The sequence below is a fragment of the Bos indicus genome, chromosome 25 (assembly GCF_029378745.1).
Source record: "Bos indicus isolate NIAB-ARS_2022 breed Sahiwal x Tharparkar chromosome 25, NIAB-ARS_B.indTharparkar_mat_pri_1.0, whole genome shotgun sequence".
Taxonomy (NCBI): domain Eukaryota; kingdom Metazoa; phylum Chordata; class Mammalia; order Artiodactyla; family Bovidae; genus Bos; species Bos indicus.
The window spans coordinates 15,127,684-15,141,713 of NC_091784.1; the positions used below are offsets into that span (position 1 = coordinate 15,127,684).

Below are 14,030 nucleotides of genomic sequence, written 5' to 3' on the forward strand. Positions count from 1 at the left end.
AGCTGAAGATATACAACTGAATACACTTAAGAGTGACTGGCTCTGAGCCATAGGATTATGGATGATTCTTCTGTCCCCAGCCTCTTTTATGTTCCTAAAATTTCCAAATTTTCTTCATTGAGTATTATTTTTATTCGGCAAAATTAAAAAATAACTTAAAATAATGGTGAAGCTTTGACTTGTCTACATCGTGAAATGATTACCACAATCAGTTAAGTGAACATCCATCATCTCATCCAGATACAAAATAAAAGCAAAAGAATGCTCCCCCTTGTGATGAGAACTCTTTTGATATACTCTCCCAACAACTTCCATGCACGACGGCAGTGTTAACGGTATTAATCATGTTGTACATTACATTCCTAGTACTTGGGTTATCTTATAACTGGAAGTTTGTACCTTTTGATCACCTTCATTCAATTACTCCCCACCCCCCACCTCTAGCAACTACAAAGCTAATCACTTTTTTCTGTGAGTTTGCTTGTTTTTTTGAAGTGTAATTGGTTGACAAAGGTATATTAGTTACTGGTGCACAAATCATTATGCTGTACACCAAAAACTTAAATAGTGCTCTACATCAAAAGCGTATCATGAATGAAACCATCACCAGACTCCTAAGATTAATCTAATTATAATGTAGATGTATGGGGCTGGGTGTCTATTTGACATTGAAGATGTACCTGCAAGTTGAGAGCATAGAACTTTGTAGATTTACCCCTTATAGATAATCTACCTTCTATTAAAATTGGAAGGTAGTATTCCAGACTTTCTAGGCTTATAAACTTTTGCTGTAGAGGTCCACTATTTTTAGAACCTGTTCTGGATATGTGGCATATTATTTTACTCTTAAATGCCGGCCAAGATTAAGCTGAGATTCATCTCTGATTAATGACTTGAACGAGAGTAAATTATTCTAGTTAGCTTATTACTAACTTCTACCTTATTTCTAACTCTATCAAGAGAGTGGAGGAAAAGCATTACTGCATATGTGAGTATCACAAGAGGGTTGGGGATGGAATAAAATCTATTTTTACTATTTCCAAAACTGTTTCTGGACCAAAAATAACATTTTTGAAACAAACGGCTTGTTCTTTACCTCAGTAAAGAGAGTGATTTATTAGCAGCTCCTGTGGCAAGTGAGACCAGGATTTTCTTGCTGCCAATTTTGTATCTGTGGAGGCTATTCACCGCACCGATAGCTTCTTGTAAGTTCTCCATCTGAACCACAGCTTTGAGCTGATAATCTGTGTGGGGGCTGAGCTCAACACTCTTCACCTGCAGTAGTAAAAAGAAAACAGAATGCCGATCTGCCAGAACCGTGTCCTCTTGAAACTGAAGGTCAATCCCTAAGGAATTCGCTTGTGGACTTCAGTGCTGCCGTGAGGGAACCTGTCTCAACACCGCACTTCCGCCGACCACAACGGAAGCAAGCTAGGATGGGTGACCTTCAGGGATGTGACACCAGCCTGGCTGGCCTGTGCTCTGGCACACAGAGCTCGCCAAGACACACCGGGTCTTCTCCAGATCCTGCCAAAACTGAGGCAGAGCCAGTTTAAGAACCAGCAAAAGGTGCATTTTTTAGCAACCTGCAACTAAAAACTGAATAGACACTGTAAGATGAACAAACAGAAACAGCCAACATCATTGTAGAATCCTGTTTCTGTATTTTAGCAGCTGGAGCTAACTAAAATCCATCAGTGTTTTATTTCCCAGAGACCCACTAAATCCCTGCCTGGGACCACAAGTATGTCTCTGACAGGCTTCTCGCTCCCTGGGGCTGGGTCCTAAAAACTGAACATACAGCACCAGCACAAGGAGACCCGAGTGAAAAAAGAAGGTGTTCAAACCCGTGAAGCAACGGTTACAGCCTGCCTGTGGTTATGTGTGGTGCGTCAAGCGCGCGCATCTTGAAATGCAGCAAGGGGAAGAACAAAGGCAGCAGAGACAGTGAAAGCTTACCTTGCCGTGCCTAGAAAATGCTTCCTGCATGAGCTGCTGCAGCTCCTTCCGGGACAACCTGTAGTCCAGGTTGCTGATCTGGACGTCAACACCATGAGCGAATGGGTCTGGGCCATCGGCACCAACGCTTGAATGTGCAGCGTTGAAAGCAAGCGGGGATGCTCTGTTTAAGAGGTTTGAGACAGATTCCTGCTTAAAACATATGGAGTGAGGCCTAACAACTGTTTAGAAATGTTTTAAAAGTGTTATTCTATTTATTCAGTTTATGTCATTTAGATTTTGCTTGAAACTATGTTAAAAACTGTTTTCCAAAATACAGTTTGGTTCTCAAACGTGCTTTTTCTTAAAACATTACACTGATTGGACTCTTTCTCAGAAGTACTATCTGTTGACACCCTGATTAACCACAACAACAACAATTTTACTTATCATCAAACATTCTTTTGTTGGATTATTTAAAGCTACAGGAAGAAACTACAGGCAGGGCTGATGAGTTCATTTTCCACTTTGGGTATTTATTCTTAGGAAATCAGCCTGTGATACTAATGTCAGCCATTTACCCTCTCCTCAGCTCTGAAAAAGCCAGATATTCTTGCTCATATGTTGTGGCTTTTCTCCCTGGGAGGAAAACTTTTACATCAATTTGTAGACACCATTTTACAGGTTCAAAGTCACTTTCAACAGTGAGTTTTCACCATCCCAGCAGAATAAATACAATGCTAGTGGGAGCTCATGAGACCGAACATGACCTTACGGCTCCTCCTGTTTTCTGAGCTTCCAGAATTACTCAGAGTAAATTCAGAAAGCTTAAATAAGGAGTTACACAGATGGTTACAGTGGTTTACAGAGACCTTCGTTTCCCAAACAGCTTCCAGTAATTACCCCATGAATAAAAAGAACGAATGCATGTCAGTTTAGGCCTCTTTCTCAGTCTGATGAAGTAATAAGGGCATAGTAAAGACACCTTAATGTGCCCCCATCACTGGCCAAGGACTCCAGGACAGGCTTCTCTGACCTCAGCTTACCAAGACTCCCACATGGAGGATGGAGAAAGGCAAGAAGCAATGCCCCCAAATGTTACCCAAGGAAAAAGGAACTGGAAGAAGAGAGGTGGAAGCTTTCTCTTTTATTTTTATTACTATTTATGGCTCAAACATTTTCAATTTGTAAAATTTTTACTCTAAATTTTTACTGGAGAAGTAAGGTTGCGTTACAATGTTGTGTTAAGTTTCTACTGTGCAGCAAGGTCAGCTGTCCCTTCTTATTTTGGATTCCTTCCCGTTTGGGTCACCAAGAGCATCAAGTAGAGTTCCTTGTGCTGTAGAGCAGGTTCTCATTAGTTACCTATTTTATACGTAGTACTAAGGTTTCTCTTGTAATTATGCACTTCTGTACTGCTTGAATTCTGCTGAATACACAGATTACTTCATAAGCCCTTCTACTGCATACAACCACTCCACGGATCAAGACCCACTCACCGAGAAGACCAAGGCTGAGCCGTGAGCAGGGGACTCACTTGCCTGGATGCGATCAACTTGCTAAAAGCAGACGGGTAACTCACTTGGAACAGAGTCTCCTCTTTCTCTTTCTTCTCCACAGGAGAACTGGTGACACTGCGGGCGCCGAGGCTCTCTTTCCTGGTGGAGGGAAACAGTGCAGGCAGGAGGTCACGCGCTTCCCTTCACAGCAAAACACGCAGCCGCGAGGGAGAGTAGCGGGACCTACTTGGGATTGGTTTTGTAAACAGATTCTGCCAACCCTGGGGCTTTAGGTGCGGGCGCTGCGGCACTTGAGCTTCTGTGAGGAGGCGCCCCCAGCCGCAGGTGGCCTTGCTGGGGCTCACTGCTTCGAGTGCCAGTCTTCGACTCCAGGCGGCACAGCTCCTTAAAAGAGACAAGAGCAAGGGAGTTTAATAGTTAAAGTCTCCAAGACGTGTCAGACCTTGTACAGGAAACACCTGACTTCAAACAGCCTCGAAAATATAGGATAACAAAAACAGTACAGACACATCAAAAGCAGGTGAGCATGTAGAACGGAGAGCCCACGAAAGCAAACCTAGCATAAACTTCAGAAAGCAAGCGGGGTCACAATTACCTGTAAACTTTTCACGTTGGCGTTTCTGGTAGCAGATCCAGAATTTGCCTGCGACCCTTTTCCAGGTGCGGCTTTGGCACTGGAAGGTGACTCACTTATGTCTTTGATGAGGCACAGTTTTGGATTCTTAAGTTTCTTGGGAGACTTCACTTTATCAGCAGTTGCGTTTGAACTCTTGGTTTCACAGAGTTCGCTGCTTTTTGGAGTAAATGACACGACGATCCTGTTACCAAAGACGTCTTCATTTTCCATCCGCTTCAGAGCCCGCTCTGCGCTGTCTCGGTTTATGAAGCGGAGGATGGCGCTGCAGCCTGTGATGTTCAGCACTTTCCCGCCACAGTTATCGGACAGGCGTCTGAGCCTGTTGCTGATGCTCTTGCCGTCTTTGTTGGCCGGTAGGTTATAAACGTAGAGCAGAGTGTGGCACTGTGGACACAGAAAAAGTGTTAAAACAGGTGGACTCAGGGGCCCACGCTCAATTACAAAGAACAATGATCTCCAAACTACAGTGACCTCGGGGGAGGGAGAACAGAGACTTGCATGGGAAAGGATACACGTACTTAGACTGAAAAACACAGAGGGAAAAAAAAAAAAGAAGAAATGTATCTAAAATTCTCACTCTGGTGAATTAGAAAAAATATGTGGCAAGATTTAATGTTTTGAATAATCAGGTTTTTTTTTTAATCATAATAAGGATCTCTACAATGAATGGGTAACCTCTCACCTAAGATACTACATTTGACTTAAAGGCCTTTCAGATTAAAACAGGGAGTGCCAAACAGAAACAGAGGGAGGAAATGTACCTACAGCCAGAAGACATAAGGAATAACAACAAAAGTCAATTAGAGGTGCGGCTCCAAAGCCTGAAACAGGTACTGCCAGCCGCAGACCATCCTAAGCGTGTGTTTATCTTGGGCCGGGCCCTGACCTCACTGGGTACCAGGGGCTGCAGGGGCCAGCACTGCAAGCACCTCAATCTGGAGGCAATCACGGAAGGACCTCCAGCGGCTTGAATTTTTTCCCGAGGTGCTGACTTCCTCCTCACTAAAATGAAGAGGCTGGGTGAGATCATTCCTAAAGTGCTTCCATAACTCTCAAGTTATTAAAGTATGTTAAAACTGCATTTCACGAATGGGACTGCCTACCCTTCTGGACCATCCACGCTACAGCTCCTTTCTATTATCATTAACGTGTGTCAGTCGCTCAGTCGTGAGCAACTGTGACCCCAAGAACTGCAGCCCAACAGGCTCCTCTGTCCATGGGATTCTCCAGGCAACAATACTGGAGTGGGCTGCCATTCCCTTCTCCAGGGGATCTTCCTGACCTGGGGATGGAACTCGAGTCTCCTGCAATGCAGGCGGATTCTTTACCATTTGATCCACCAGGGAATCCATATATATTCTCCAAACAGCTTAAACACAAGTTCAGTGTCCCAGTAAACATCTTATCCTAAATCAAGACTGTGAGAAATGCTCGTCCTGCTGGAAACACGTGCACATTCTCCTATTAAGTGGCTTATCAGGGTGACAGGTGTAGTGCCCACTACTCCCGATTGTGCTCGTGCATGGCAGGGTCTGCAACCAGAGAAGACAGGCTCAGAGACCAGCTGGGGCTTCAGGATTAAGTGCCGCAACTGTACAATCATTCTGCTTATTTGACTCCAACCACACCAAGATATGCAAACCATATTCTTTACCCTTAAAACTTGGGCAAAAATAGTAATAACTCTCATTCCGTTACTGCCATACACCTCACACAAAACACTGCTAACTGGCAAGTGGTTGTCAGTAAGGTGAATCTAAAAGTCAGTTTCCTGTATTTTGAAAAATGTAAAAGCAAAATTCACACACTGGGTTTCCCTAGTGGTACAATGGATAGGTATCTGCCTGCCAGTGCAGGGGATGTGAGTTTAATGCCCGGTCCAGGAAGACTTCACATTCCATGAAGCAACTAAGCCTGTGCGCTGCAACCACTGAGCCCGAGTGCTGCAGCTACTGAAAGCTGAGCGCCTGGAGCCTGTGCTCCGCAAGAGAAGCCACCGCAATGAGAAGCCCATGCACCGTAATGAAGAGCGGCCCCCGCTCACTGCAACTAGAAAAAGCCCACGAGCGGCAACAAAGACTCAGCACACACACAAAAATTAAAACAAAAAATTCACACATATCAGTTCTCTATATATTTGTAAGAGAATGGAAAGTTTCTAGGCCTATTTCAAAATCTAGCCGGCCTACTACAAAGAACACCCTCACCTGGGCTTAGACATCCATAATGGAGGACTGTCTTGAATCTCCACAATCTTAACTAGACTACAGCAGAAAGAACACAAACCCACTTACTGGCATTTTTAGTGGTAACCTGGGGGGCAGGTCAGAAATGAATTCTTCAAATCTGATCAGCTCGTTGGCGTGATGCAGCAGTGCTTCTGAGGCCTGGTTTTTATGGACCAAAATTATATGGAAGCCATGTCTGTGTCTCAGGTCACTAAGTTCCAATGCGAAATTGACATCAGCTGAAAGACAGAATACAGCCCACCCCCATCTCCACAGATTAGAAACACTTGACAGACAGGCACCTCTTATAACACCCACTGAGAAGAAAGGAACAGCAGGACTGTGTTCCAAGCGGCCCCCCGACCCCTTTTTAGAATAGGGACACATTTCACATCAGAAGAATTAACATGGCAAGACAATTTTACCATAGACTCATGCTGAATTCGCAAGACACATTATTTTTAGTAGTAAAAAGGAACAAATATTAATGTTCTGGGGAGCACCAACTTCATCTTGGATTTTTCTTTTAAATAAGCAAAATGGAGCCCAGGACTAAAACAAACAAAAAAATTACATTTTCTTTAATAAACTTGGCCCTGCAAGAATCCTTACTCAGATTCCCCAGAGAAAAATACAGAAATCCATGTAGTTCCTTTTCTTTTTTTAACAGTTTTCAAAAGTAAGCATAAGCATGTCCCATGTATTTCAGCATCTTTGGGGGCACATTTTAACATATTCTGGCTTCTATGATAATTCACACATAGAGAGTTTAGCTGAAATTAGTAGATGTTTCTACACTTACTTGACACAAGAACCACAGTGGCGGGAGCAGTGTGAGTATTTGCAAACCTTCGGAGGCTCTGGCGGAGCTTGTCGTCAGCAGCGTTCTTTGCAGTAGCATTGATGTGGGCGACAGTTACCTGCATGAATTTATAATAAGGAGAGATGAGAAAGAGCTGAGCTTAGAAAGCCACTACACATTCTGCCCACATCCAATAGACAGTTCTTGAGGAACCTTTGATTTCTATTGCCACTCAGGGACGGAAAAAAAAAAATTACAATCAAATCTCAATAATTTCACATTCAGTTCTCCAGACAAATTAACTGTATTCATTATTACCCCTACTTTCATCTCTAATCTTCTGCTTTTGCACTTCATCCATTCCCCTTTCAGAATAGAAAGTGAAATTTTAAGCAGTTAAATTAGCTCTCTCTAGCATCTTTTGCCAACAATGTGTGGGTGGCAAAGATTTGATATATGATTAAGGTAAGACTCGGGGCTGTGTTTGATGTTATTAGCTTCCAGCTTAAGAGAACAGACTTTGGGGTCAATCTGGATTTAAATCCAAGTTCATCCACTTACTGGCCATGTGATCTTAAAAAAGTTGCTTAACCACTTGGGTCCTTTCATTTGTAAATTCCAAATAATAAATCCTACGAGCATTCACAGAGCAGTTATAAAAATCAAAGGAAATGATACATATGAAATCACTATACTAGGAAAGCACTAGTCACATGTAAGCAGACTTGCTAAAAAATCAGACATGATTAAATGATTTCAGGTACTTAAATAAATCATCTTTTCCTAATTTATTTACAAACTTAGCACAAACACATTATTAATAACAAATTTTCAACTGGAGTTCTTAAAAAAAAATCATGTGCTTATTCTTCTACTAAGATAAAAAAGAAAAAAGAATTTTCATCTACCTGGCAATTATTCAGCTCTTGAATAACTTCTTTATTTTCTTTACTGATGTCACATACACAAATGAATTCTGCTTCTCTGTGGCCTTTAAAAAACTTCTCCCGGATTCTCTGTACAACTGCAGTAGCTGAGCGGCCAGAAGGGACTGAGCAGTTTTCAATATCCCAAAAAACCCCAATGGGGGGTAAGTTCTCTAGCATCTGTCCTGCCAGTGCAACTTCTGGTGACCCTTGAGAAATGTGAACACGTTTGATTACACACAGCAAAAAACAGGTTAAGATATTAACGATAACAGGTAGCTACCTGTCCTTCCCAGGGGCATGAGAATGAAATTATAGATTGATGTTAAATTTAAGGATGCCAACCTCACTGGCTGGCCCAGTAGACAACCCCAAGTTGCCAAAGTATCTCTAAGCGTTAATTCCTCTTTCAGGAGAGAACAAATCCAAAGGTCAGTGTACTTCAGGCCCACAATCAATCCATCATAAAGCATGAGCCATCCTCACGCTGACCGGGTATGCTCAACACTAATACACAGGTGACAGGACACTGCCCTCTGGGGCCCAGTGTCATGCTGGGCCCACACCTCACTCAGTGTGGGAGAACAACGAGAACGAATGGTGAAGGTGTTATAGCCCTTGATTTTAATGACTTTTAACACTGCAGTAACATCTGATCCAACTTTTGAAAAAATGTTTTTAAAAGATAAAGTATCATAACAGCTACTTTTGGGGGAAATGATCTTAGGTTTTCAAATACTGTTTTTTTGTCAGCCATTTCTAAATACTAGTTATGTCTGGGCAACATAGAACATTAAGTTGACACCAAGTCCCTTCCAGCACTCATTTCTCCTCATACACTTCCCGTTTTTCTATACACAGCTTCTGATCTCAAATAGCCCCAGCTCAACATAAATGGCAACTGACCTACTGGTCTATAAGGGTAAGAAGATTTTTACCAACAGATGGAAATGGAGACACACACACGTGAGTTTTAGAACCACAAGGAATCTTTTAAAGGCAGTTATATGCAGTGTGGGTTTCCCTGGTGGCTCAGAGGGTAAAGCGTCTGCCTACAATGCTGGAGACCTGAGTTCGATCCCTGGGTCAGGAAGATCCCCTGGAGAAGGAAATGGCAACCCATTCCAGTACTCTTGCCTGGAGAATCCCATGGACTGAGAAGCCTGGTAGGGTCGCAAAGAGTCGGACACGACTGAGCAACTTCACTTCACTTCAAATGCAGTGTTAGTATCAGATTATCGAAAACTTTAAATATGCATTTTATACAATACTGTCATTTACCAAATTTCGAAGCAGCTTTGCCTAGACTGGTCGCCAATAACAACGTGGTCTCCTTTCCCATTCCTTTGGTTCCACAGCCATTACACAGAGGAACAGTAACAGGTGCAGTCTGAGTGTTTGGAGGTGGTATATTTGGCCAGACTTTAGCAGCATCAATTATACTATTTCTTGCTGGCTGTTTTAAAATTTTTTAAAAAGAGGAGGAAGTTTCAGATATACTATTTCAGAATGTAAAGAATTACACATAACAACTGAAAATACATTCTAAATGTTTCTCCTTTCCACCTGCTAACCTGATAAAATGTATTTTCAAATCACCTTTCCCAGAACTACTAAAGCATAAACTCATTTCAAAGTGCCCTGAAATGATCAGGGAAGATATTCACATAATTAGACCTTTACATTCTGGGGCATGTGTCTGTTACAGTAGAAACCCGCAGACACACTTCACAAAAAAAGGAAGTTAAAAGTCTTTACTTGAGCCCAGGTGTGATGGAGGCCAAATTTCAAGTTCCCCCAATTACTACAAAAGGACAACATGCAGCCATCTGTATTACATGAATGGGTCCATGGATCAGGTGAGCATTAGCTTTAAGAAATTCCAGTTGTGCTCCAGCCTTTAAAAACAAGAGAGCACAAGTCTTTGCCAAGCTAGGCTTCCATGTAGGAAACAGATTTATTACAGGAGACTCTAAAAGCATGAACCGAATAATCACACTACACTTTTCTCAACAGTCCCTCCCGCTGTACCCTTTGCTTTCTTTCTGAACTTTTTCTGAAAAGAAGTTATGCTGATGGGGTGAAAAATCCCACACACAAAACCAAGATTGTTTTTCTTTTAAAGATAAAAGTCATTTTATTTTTAAAAAGTCATTCCTCAAACCTTAGCTGCACCCAACATAACAAATAAAAAGATACACACCTTGCTGAGACAGTCTTCGCAGTAAAGTGAGCCCTTTAAACAAACTGGAGGTACCACATTTAGGTGCAAAGAGTTGGTGCATAAGTGAGGCGTGAGCTCCGACTGTGAAACGTGTTCTTCCACGTGCCCGGGAGCCCCGCTTGTGAAATCAGAACAGGGGAAATAGCCCGCAGAGGAAGGACAGCCCTGGAGAGCCGGAAACTGATGCAGCTTGTGCACGTTCCCACGGCACGACTGGAAGTGCAGCTTCCCACAACAGGGCAGGTGCTTGCAGGAAGAGAGGTTACTTTCTAGACACATGCTGGGAAAGTCGCTTGCAACGCCGGCCAAGGTGTTCCTAGCTGACGCATTCTGGAGTGGAGGTGCAGACTGGAAAGCAAGCCCTGACCCTACCTGACACGTGATTGTCCTGGTGCTCTGCGAGTCTAACAGGGCGCCCGGGGGAACCAAGCTACCAGCCCCTCCGCCACTGCCACCACCAAAACGCACTGGCGAAGTGGAAGGGTCATTAGTGCAATGGGCACAGCAGCTTACTTTGGGGACAGTTGAAAGCTGTACTTTAGGTTGCTGAAGAGAGTGGATATCTGGAAGTGGGACTGCTGGGAAAAGTTTAGAGCCAGCATGAAGGGGAGATGGTACATCCTTTAGTTCCACAGCAACTTTCTTGTTCTCCATGTAATCTTTCTGAGGAAAGAAAACCAGAACACAAGTTAATTTTTTGAGGCCGGTGACTTGGGGTTACTCACAACTGACTGCATTAAAAACAAACACTGTTCAAACCTTATTTAATTTACATCACTCGATCATAACCACACAAATGGAATGGCAGCTAAAACCAGGAGCGTTCTTCAGTGGGAGGTGAACACTGAAACAGACAACTAAAATTAAGACTGTGTCCTTCCTGACTTTTAAGAGACTGGGGGAGGAGGTCTGTTCACATATTTAACAAGCCTGGTTAACCATCCATGTCTCACTGGCTTCCCTTTGATAACTTCCCCTTGCCTCTCAGTGTCTTCTGCAGACAAAACAGGTGGTATGAAAAACAACAGTCACAACAGTATTCACTAAAGACAGCTTATGAGCAAAGCGCTTTAAGGAAAATACTAAATAGTTCTTGCAGTCAGATCATAGGTGGTTTTATTAAAGCCCTCCAGGAGAGAAGATATCAAACACTATGGATGAGATCGGCCATCTGCCCAAGTGGCCCATCCATGAACAGATCTTTAACATGTTACTAATGACATTTAGCAAACCATGGGACATCATGACCTAAAGCCATAACACCAACAACTATTTTGTAGCCAGTAGAAAGAATTCAAGTAATAAGGAAACCGCCTGGGAAACAGACATGAGAAATAGTTTATCATATGTCTCCAACATAGACACTTGAGGCTGGTCCATTTATTAAGATCATAGCATAGCCCTGGTGTCAGAGACCTGGATTTGAATGTGATACTAAATAGTTTTATGACCTCGGGTAAGTGACTTAACCTAATCTCTCCATGCTTCAATCCTGTCATCCTTCAACTGCGAAGAGAATGTACCTACTACATTTGTGAGAAGGATAAAATGAAACAGTGCACCTCAAGCGCTCAGCAGAGTACCTGGCCACTGAAAGGTGGTGCAGCGGGGTGGGGTAGGGGAGTGTCCAACCAATCAACAGCTTTTATTGGCTGAGTGCAGACACAATTAAGATGAACAGGACGCCCTGATACAGTGACTGAGACACACTCATCCCTTAGAGCATAGAAGGGTCCATCTGGCTGCTAAGATTTCACTCCTTCTGCTGATTTTACACTCACCTGGGAGGGTATATTCATATGAGAGAAATTTGGACTTTCAGTTAAGATTTTTCCTAAAAGGGAGGTAATAGCGATGGTCTGACCAGTCAGAAAGTAGTGTGTTCTACCCTTGTGGTAATTACAATTCAGGCTGGAAATGAACTCATTGGCATTCTGATGGCTTTAGAGCTGGCTCTCGTGGGCAGGGTTACTGTGAGTCGGTCTTCCTGAATGTATTCAATTCGGGGTGCCACTGACAAAATCGAGACTCTGCATCTGGAAAGGTGACAGTGCACTTCTGTGTCGAGTGACTCCTTTAGGCCCCAGATCTGCCACCCTGGACCCCTGCCTGAAGCTGCCAGCTCTCAGTGCAGACTGTCCCTGAACTAAAATACTTCTGAAATAACTTCAGTTACTGATGCCATGCAACAAAGGCAGCTATGTAATGAAAATGTGGAGATGACAGGGAATTGATTTTTTTTTAAAGTCTGTTATCAATACTCATATAAAATCATAGTAAAGTCTCACTTAATTCCCAAGTACAAGAGAAAAAAAACAGACGATAACATGATATAGCAAATGAAGTCAGATAAAGTCAACATCATTATGAAAAGGCAAAAAAGGAAGTCCCAGATATATTTAAACATTCAAGAGAAATCCTGAACAGAAGAAGATCATCAATGAGGTCATACAATCTTGCTGTGATTTTAAGACACAAAATTCAGAAGGCTACAGTAAAATAAAATCGATTTCATACTTTCCTCCCATTTTATCCTAAAATGTGGATTTTTGTCTTTGGAATGTGACTTTAATGAGAAACAAATCTCTCCCAAATTTCAACATCACACCTTTAAAGCATCTAATGTTACTCATTACTACAGGATTTAAAAAACTTTACCCTCATTGAGTCAGGAATTATAATAATGTGCTACATGAAGTAATACAAGCAGGACACAAGGGAAAACTCAGCACAGACTCCAGGGCGAGAGACTGCCCCAGACCAAACGGATCGCTCATCTATTTGCACAAGGAATTTGCTATGTCCTTAGTCTGCACATAGTTACCGTTTGGGGACTAAGTGGCAACGTTTGCTCAGGACGAGAAAAGCAGTTAGAGAATCTCCAAAGCCATGGCTTAGCATCGTTATCTTGTTGAAGCCACCCAACTGTTCTACTGCAGGGGCTCTCAGTTCCGCTTCCTTCCATCATACAGCCATGCGGAGCGGTTCAACATTCTTTCATCTTTCTTTTCTTTCATTCTTCCACCCTGTTAAGAATGAGGTTTCAACGTTATTCACTTGTGTAAGTACAGATTTTATTACTGAAATATAAGACTACAACTATATTTACAGTGCACTGTTTTTGTTTAGTCACTAAGCTGTGTCCAACTTTCGCGAACCCACAGACTGTAGCCTACTGGGCTTCTCTGTTCCTGGGATTTCCTAGGTACGAATACTGGAGTGGGTTGCCTTTTCCTTCTCCAGGGGATCCTTCTGACCCAGGAGTTGAACCTGTGTCTCCTGCATTGCAGGTGGATTCTTTACTTCTGAGCCACAAGGGAAGCACATTCATGGTGCACAGGTCATTTCAAACAGGGCTGATGCAACCAAATCTGGGTGCTTTAACACGGACCAAAGACCGAGTCTTCCAAAGGTGTACCAGTCACTCAGCAGTGCTGCACTCTCCTGATGGAGATACAAGATTTAGCCACTCATATCCATGATTAGCGAGGTGGGAAAGTAAAAATTAGCATAATTGTCTTCCAAGTTTAAAAAAAAATTATGGTGCAATGGCTCCCAGTCAGATCTTAAGGAACAAAAGTAGAACGGCTATGAAAGGATACTGTAAAAGTGAAAAGTGTCAGTCCCTCAGTCCAGCTGGCTCTTTGCAACCCCATGAACTGTAACCTGCCAGACTCCTCAGTCCATTTTTCCAGGCAAGAATACCAGAGTGGGTTGCCATATCCTCTAGGGGATCATCCCGACACAGGGATCAA

The 14,030-nt window shown here is 42.8% G+C and overlaps 1 protein-coding gene across 2 annotated transcripts in view; it reads right to left on the reverse strand.

Moving 5' to 3' along the window:
- The window catches only part of MARF1 (meiosis regulator and mRNA stability factor 1), a 39,544-nt gene that overhangs the window by 21,777 nt on the left and 3,737 nt on the right, over positions 1-14,030 (reverse strand). Inside the window, exons 2-12 of one of the 2 annotated variants that reach the window (XM_019987336.2) lie at positions 13,100-13,301; positions 10,789-10,938; positions 9,333-9,507; positions 8,034-8,260; positions 7,126-7,243; positions 6,390-6,562; positions 4,054-4,479; positions 3,685-3,842; positions 3,438-3,596; positions 1,960-2,122; positions 1,097-1,275 (exon numbers count right to left, since the gene is read on the reverse strand). In XM_019987336.2, the coding sequence (XP_019842895.2) occupies positions 1,097-1,275; positions 1,960-2,122; positions 3,438-3,596; positions 3,685-3,842; positions 4,054-4,479; positions 6,390-6,562; positions 7,126-7,243; positions 8,034-8,260; positions 9,333-9,507; positions 10,789-10,938; positions 13,100-13,243 (2,072 nt within the window). In that variant the 5' untranslated portion in view covers positions 13,244-13,301. Of the gene's footprint in view, positions 1-1,096; positions 1,276-1,959; positions 2,123-3,437; positions 3,597-3,684; positions 3,843-4,053; positions 4,480-6,389; positions 6,563-7,125; positions 7,244-8,033; positions 8,261-9,332; positions 9,508-10,254; positions 10,939-13,099; positions 13,302-14,030 lie in introns of both variants that reach the window. The other variant, XM_019987335.2, reaches the window with a different exon arrangement.